Genomic DNA, 3,736 nt, shown 5'->3' on the forward strand with positions numbered 1-3,736 from the left:
CGGAAATGTAAACCTCGATTTTTTTTTTTTTTAGTGGATTTTTGCTGGCTATAATTGTTATTGTTGTTGCTTGGTGGGTGAGCTTAAAGAGAGATAACGGTAGTGATGTCTTGTGGTTGTAGTGGTGTTGGAGGTTGGCGGTGGTGCTTCAAATCAGTGTGGTTGTGCCAACAAAGGCATCAGGCATATTCGCTACTAGCTTTAGTGGCATTGACGATATCTTTATAGTGGTGGTACCGGAGGTTGTTGGTGGTGGTGGTGCTAAAACCACACTACTCACAAATTAACAAGAAAGATAGAGAGTTCTAGATTTTATGGGTTTTTATTTTTATTTTTATGGAGTGATGATAGTTGGTGAGTACTACTTCCATATAAACATTAGGTTGGTCCAATATATTTCAAGATAACTTTCAATACTAAATTAAATTATGAACTTACAATATATTTATTTTATAATTCAATTGTTGGGTGGAAAGATTTGATCTCTAGATGTCTCTATTGAAAACATTAAGAAGTTGCAATTAAGCTACAAGGCTCTAGGGATGAACTCTCAATATCCTCTCTTTCTTTTTTTTCCTTTTTTGAGAAGAAAGGTAAGATGACCTTTCCAATATCTAATCACACAAAATTGCAACGAATAATTTAACAAATCAGAGTGCCTTAATGCCCTTTAAGCTCAAGGGAACCGTATGGAAAACCCAGTATCAGTCCTGGTATAATTCACAAAGTCCTCAAAATCGGAATCTGAACCCATTCCATCATGGCCAGACCACCCTCTAGGAGAATTCTCATCTTGCCCACTTCTGGTCAGAGGAACCCATAACTCAGACATTGGAACCGGAGGAGGCTCTTCACTGAAATACTTGTCATGGAGCAGTTCCATTGCTGTAGCTCTGCTAGCTGGGTCATAACAGACAAGTTTTTTTACCAAAGAGATTTCATCAGGGGTGCAGTTGGGCAGGCAGGCTTCTAAACCAATTGGATTTTCTACCTTATTAAATGAAATTGTTCTATAATCAGGAAGTTTAGAACAACCTGGCCAGACTTCCTCAGTTAAGTTTCCCAAAACACTAAAAATCCTGCTGAGTTGATCAATATCTGCAGTTCCAGGAAAAATGGGCTCCAGAGTAAAAAGCTCAGCAAATATGCAACCCAATGACCACAGATCAATCTCTAAACCATAGTCAGTGGATCCAAAGAGTAGTTCAGGGGCTCTGAACCAACGAGTTCCAACACAGGATGTAAGACAACCTTGTCCATCATCTCCACCACCCTCAGCCTCGTATGAATATGAATTCTTGAAAGGATCATCCTCTATGTCACTTGTTGTGCATGTTGCAAGACAAGATGTATCTCCATCATGAACATTCGTTTCCTCATCAGTTTCATCTATATTTTTAGCCTTGAACTCATCTAACTGTCTAAAATATTCTTCTTTACTTATAGTGTCCTGGTCTTGAATTTCATAAGCTTCTTGGCATAAATTGTCTGTTTGAGGAAAAACTTCAGGAGGCTGAAAGGCATTTTCCTGATTTACAGCGTTTTGTTCATATGGTTGTAGGTTGTTGTAGGCAGCAACATATCCAGGCTCCAGGAGTATCCTTGCCTAAAATCAGAGTCAAATAAAAACATTTCACAAACCACCTTGACAAAATAACAGGAATAGCAATTTCATTCAAAAGATTTATATGCTTGAAGAGAGTGCCTATCAAATCCAAATGTGAAAATGTGTCACGTTGGAACTTAAGAATGGTCAAATCCTCAAACTAGCAGCTGATAGATAAGGAGCATACTCAACATTTCAGCTGACTACTATGGATGACCTCCCCCCACCCCCTCTCAAGCTAATACTCTATCTCCCTATGTGTATATTATCTCTTAAAAATTAGAAATGATTCCTATTTGTGTGTGTGTGTATATACTTTCTGAAGAATTCTGGTGTATATTTACCTAAATTACCTTGTCTTATGATTTGCTATTTTGTCCACAACATGATACATGAATAACATTTACAAATGCTGTTTGGGAGTTTAATTTGCAAGATTACAAGCAACACATCCTAATTTCTAACAATCAATGACTACTACATCAACGGAAATCCTTTTCACCCATTGCTTGTACAAAAAGAAATTCCATTTACCATATAATGCAGAAAGTCACAAACCCTTCCTTAAAATGCAAACTAGCAATGTGCTAAGCTTTCCTAGGCTTCCTTCCCACATCATACCAATACAACAAGAACAACCAAGCCTTGTCTTAAAATGTTGGGCTCAGCTATTCCCACATCATACCAATCAAATCCAAAAAGAGAAAACCAATCTCAGAGTACCACACACTCTAAAGCATTCCCTATCATTAAAGTAAACACTAAACATAAACGAATTGCTTGTAAATGTAATCAAGCTGCAAAATCAACACCACCCCAAACCCATCAAGCAAATCTTCTTTTCATCAATTCGTGACAAAATTAACAGGCCAAAATCCGGTAGCTTTAAATCAAAAGAAACCAGCCTCATTGCCTAAAAAGTAAACTTACTTTAAATTAAACAAAAACCCATCAATGTTAAAAGAAAAAGAGTGAAAAAGACCTGGCCAAAATCGGCGAGCTTGAGCAGGCCATCATCGGAGACGAGAAGATTAGTGGGTTTCAAATCCCGATGCACGATCATATTCCTGTGACAGGCGTCAAGGCCAGAGAGAATCTGGAGCATCCATCTCTTGAGCTGGGCGACTCCAATCGAACGGCCCTCCTTCTTGGCCTCATTGATCACAGATGCCAGGTCAGTCCTCAGGTACTCCAAGACAAGCACAGCGTCCTCGTCTTCCCGCCAAAAGAACTCGTGGAGAACGACGACGTTTGGGGAGTTGAGGATCTGTAAGGCCTCTATTTCTCTGAACGCCGACTGGTAATCGTGAACCTCTTTCAGCGCCACCACCACGTTGTCCGACAGCCGACGCGCCTTGTACACGTCCGAGTACGCTCCCGACCCCACGCGCTCCTGTATTTCGTACTTCGCTATTATCTCGCCTCGACTGTGGATGCTCCAGCTCTTCGCTGCTTCGGGCTCCATTCTTTTTCTTTTTGTTTACGCTCAGACTCAGAAGTCAGAGCTAAGCCTAAGCTAATAAGGAAGTGGTTTTCGTTTTGGTAATTAGTCATGGACTCTCTATATTAGTCTCCAAAATCCAAAAAGGATGGGTTTTATTTTTTATTTTTTATGTTATTTTATTTTTATAATTTATATATATATATATATATATATATATATATAAAAATATTTACAAACATTATAGAATTGGTTCGTACAAAAAGAATTTAGTCCTTTTTTCTTTTTTTTCGTCTTTTTTTTGGGTTAAAAGAGCTAATATATTAGATTAAACAAAAATAAAAATAAGTCTATTTTACAAACATTAGCTACCTTATTAAGGAATAGAAAATTTTCCACCATAGAAAGTGGGTTGCCAAAAAGAACAAAAGAAGACTCTAAGTTAGATTTAATTAAAATACTGGTGTATAGATTCTCAAAAAAAAAAAAAAAATACTGGTGTATATAATAATGCATTGAGAAAGTTCAAAATTATATATTGATATCGCTTAGAATCAGTAGGTTGAACACCCTGGCTTCGGTGGGCTACTGAATTGTGACAAAAGTAAACACGCTATCAAAAAGGAACCGGAGAAGACCGGCCAAACACCTTCCGATGGCAAAGTTAGTCTCTCACAGGAATGGAATTC

The 3,736-nt window shown here is 38.0% G+C and overlaps 1 protein-coding gene across 1 annotated transcript; it reads right to left on the minus strand.

Moving 5' to 3' along the window:
- Nucleotides 1–421: 421 nt before the first annotated feature.
- On the minus strand, nt 422–3,152 carry LOC126713768 (cyclin-dependent kinase F-1). Its single transcript, XM_050413630.1, has 2 exons — nt 2,589–3,152; nt 422–1,606 (listed from the first exon to the last, which is right to left on the minus strand). Exons 1-2 carry the CDS (start codon nt 3,069–3,071, stop codon nt 677–679), a joined length of 1,413 nt encoding a protein of 470 aa, XP_050269587.1. The 5' UTR covers nt 3,072–3,152; the 3' UTR covers nt 422–676.
- Between the last annotated feature and the right edge of the window lie 584 nt (nt 3,153–3,736).

Source organism: Quercus robur, chromosome 2 (genome assembly GCF_932294415.1).
Source record: "Quercus robur chromosome 2, dhQueRobu3.1, whole genome shotgun sequence".
NCBI classification, from domain to species: domain Eukaryota; kingdom Viridiplantae; phylum Streptophyta; class Magnoliopsida; order Fagales; family Fagaceae; genus Quercus; species Quercus robur.